The sequence below is a fragment of the Fukomys damarensis genome, unplaced genomic scaffold, assembly GCF_012274545.1.
Source record: "Fukomys damarensis isolate Sample0158 unplaced genomic scaffold, DMR_v1.0_HiC HiC_scaffold_37, whole genome shotgun sequence".
Taxonomy (NCBI): Eukaryota; Metazoa; Chordata; class Mammalia; order Rodentia; family Bathyergidae; genus Fukomys; species Fukomys damarensis.
This window is the reverse complement of record NW_022900949.1, coordinates 3,762,509-3,764,407: the sequence shown is the minus strand read 5'-3', so window position 1 is coordinate 3,764,407 and position 1,899 is coordinate 3,762,509. Positions and strand designations below refer to the sequence as shown.

Below are 1,899 nucleotides of genomic sequence, written 5' to 3'. Positions count from 1 at the left end.
TCTAGACCGCTTGGCCACTGTCTTGCAATGAGACTCACTATGAGTTATTTTCCCCTTCTGAGTCTATTTTTTCTATATGAAACATAAAAGGCAAGGACCCTTACACCTCAAACTGTAATGAGCATGAAGGACATAGGACTGGTGAAGCACGTCATCAGCAAATGGTCTCAATTATCAATTATCAATTCAGTGACAATCTCACGAGAGCAGGGTAGGGCCTCCGACTTGTGGAAATGGTACACTGTTAGAGCAATGCTGTACTAAAGTGACTGGTACTGTTGTTCCTGATTTCCACAGGTCCAAGCACGAACCTGACTTCATTATGTCAGGGAACAACGAAGCAGACGTTTAGCTGTGTACTCGGAGCGTGGCGACCGGGACACAAACAGATTTTCGAGGAGATGGTGTGATGTCGAGCCATTGAGGTCACCTCAGCGTTTCTTCACGGGGCCACCACTGGGGCTTGACTCCAACCCCGCCGAGCACTTTGACCAATGCCATCCTTACATCCCGGTTTCTCAGACTGTAGATGAGGGGGTTGAGTGTGGGAGTGATGAGGCTGTAGAAGAGGGAGACCATGTTGTCCTGGTGCGGGCTGTGGTAGGCGCTAGGTACCATGTACATGAACACTGCTGCACCGTAGAAGAGTCCCACCACTGTGATATGTGAGGAGCATGTGGCGAAGGCCTTGTTCCGCGCCTCCACTGAGCGCATGTGTAGAACAGCCTTCAACACTTGGCCGTAGGAGGTGGCGATGAGGGACAGGGGCAGCACGAGGATCAGAACCCCGGTCGCAGTCAGTGCCAACTCATAGGCGGAGGTGTCTGCACAGGAGAGCTTCAGCAGGGCCGGCATCTCGCAGAAGAAGTGGTCCACGATGTGGGAGGCACAGTAGGGGAAGTGCAGGGTGATGGACGTCTGGACGCAAGCATTGACCACAGCCACCATCCAGGAGGAGCCCACCATGAGCAGGCACACCTGGTGCCTCATGAGCACAGGATACTGCAGCGGGTAGCACACGGCAACGTAGCGGTCATAAGACATGAGGGCCAGCAGGACACCTTCAGCCACACCGATCACCATCAGGAAGAACATTTGAGCCGCACAGCCTCCGAAAGAAATGGAGCTTTCTCCTTGCAGAAAGTCTGATGCCATCTTGGGAATGGTGACCAGCGGGAAGCCAACGTCAAACAGGGACAGCTGGCTGAGCAAAAAATACATGGGTGTGTGGAGCCGCGAGTCCACACGGATCAAGAACAGCAGGATGGCGTTGCCCAGAAGGCCCGCGATGAACATGGCAGCCACGAGGGAGAAGAGGAGCTTGTGTGATCCTGAAGGGCCAAAGAGGTTCACTAGAATGAAGTCTGAAATCGCTGATGTGTTCACATCCATCATGCTTACTCAACACATTTTAGGAGCAAGAAAAGTCAGGAGACCAAGGCAAGACACCAGAGTGTGGAAGGAAAATGATTTTCATCCTGTATGTCAAATGCCATCAACTGAAGGTGACTGCCTGGGATGCTGTCTTGGAAAGAGTTATAAAGCACAGCTAGATCAGGCCATAAAGGGGAATGAACAATTCTTTTTTTTTTTTTTTTCTTGCTACCGAGGATTGAACTCAGGGCCTTGTGCTTCCTAGACAGGCAGCAGAACCACTGAGCTAAGTCCCTGGGCCTGGAATGAACAACTCTTGATCAGTAGGTGATGTCTGCTAGAGTTACGGGAGAAAAGAGAATCGAGCTGCCTATCGGAATAAAACACTTGAAGGCACCACCCACGAACGATGTCCACTAATCCTTTCAGTCAAAAATTGGAGTTCCAAGTTAACGACAGTGCCAACACAGTCTTCGTGGAATAGTTCAATACCTCCCATCTCAGGAGTCCTGGGCCAAATGAGAA

The 1,899-nt window shown here is 51.0% G+C and overlaps 1 protein-coding gene across 1 annotated transcript; it reads right to left on the bottom strand.

Moving 5' to 3' along the window:
- Nucleotides 1-412: 412 nt before the first annotated feature.
- Nucleotides 413-1,528, bottom strand: LOC104849309 (olfactory receptor 2Z1). The gene has a single exon (XM_010605690.1). It carries the CDS (start codon nucleotides 1,393-1,395, stop codon nucleotides 427-429), a length of 969 nt encoding a protein of 322 aa, XP_010603992.1. The 5' UTR covers nucleotides 1,396-1,528; the 3' UTR covers nucleotides 413-426.
- Nucleotides 1,529-1,899: the final 371 nt, after the last annotated feature.

What these genes read in the sequence shown, in the direction of transcription:
- LOC104849309 (XM_010605690.1), bottom strand. Translation starts at nt 1,395, where the DNA reads ATGATGGATGTGAACACATCAGCGATTTCAGACTTCATTCTAGTGAAC.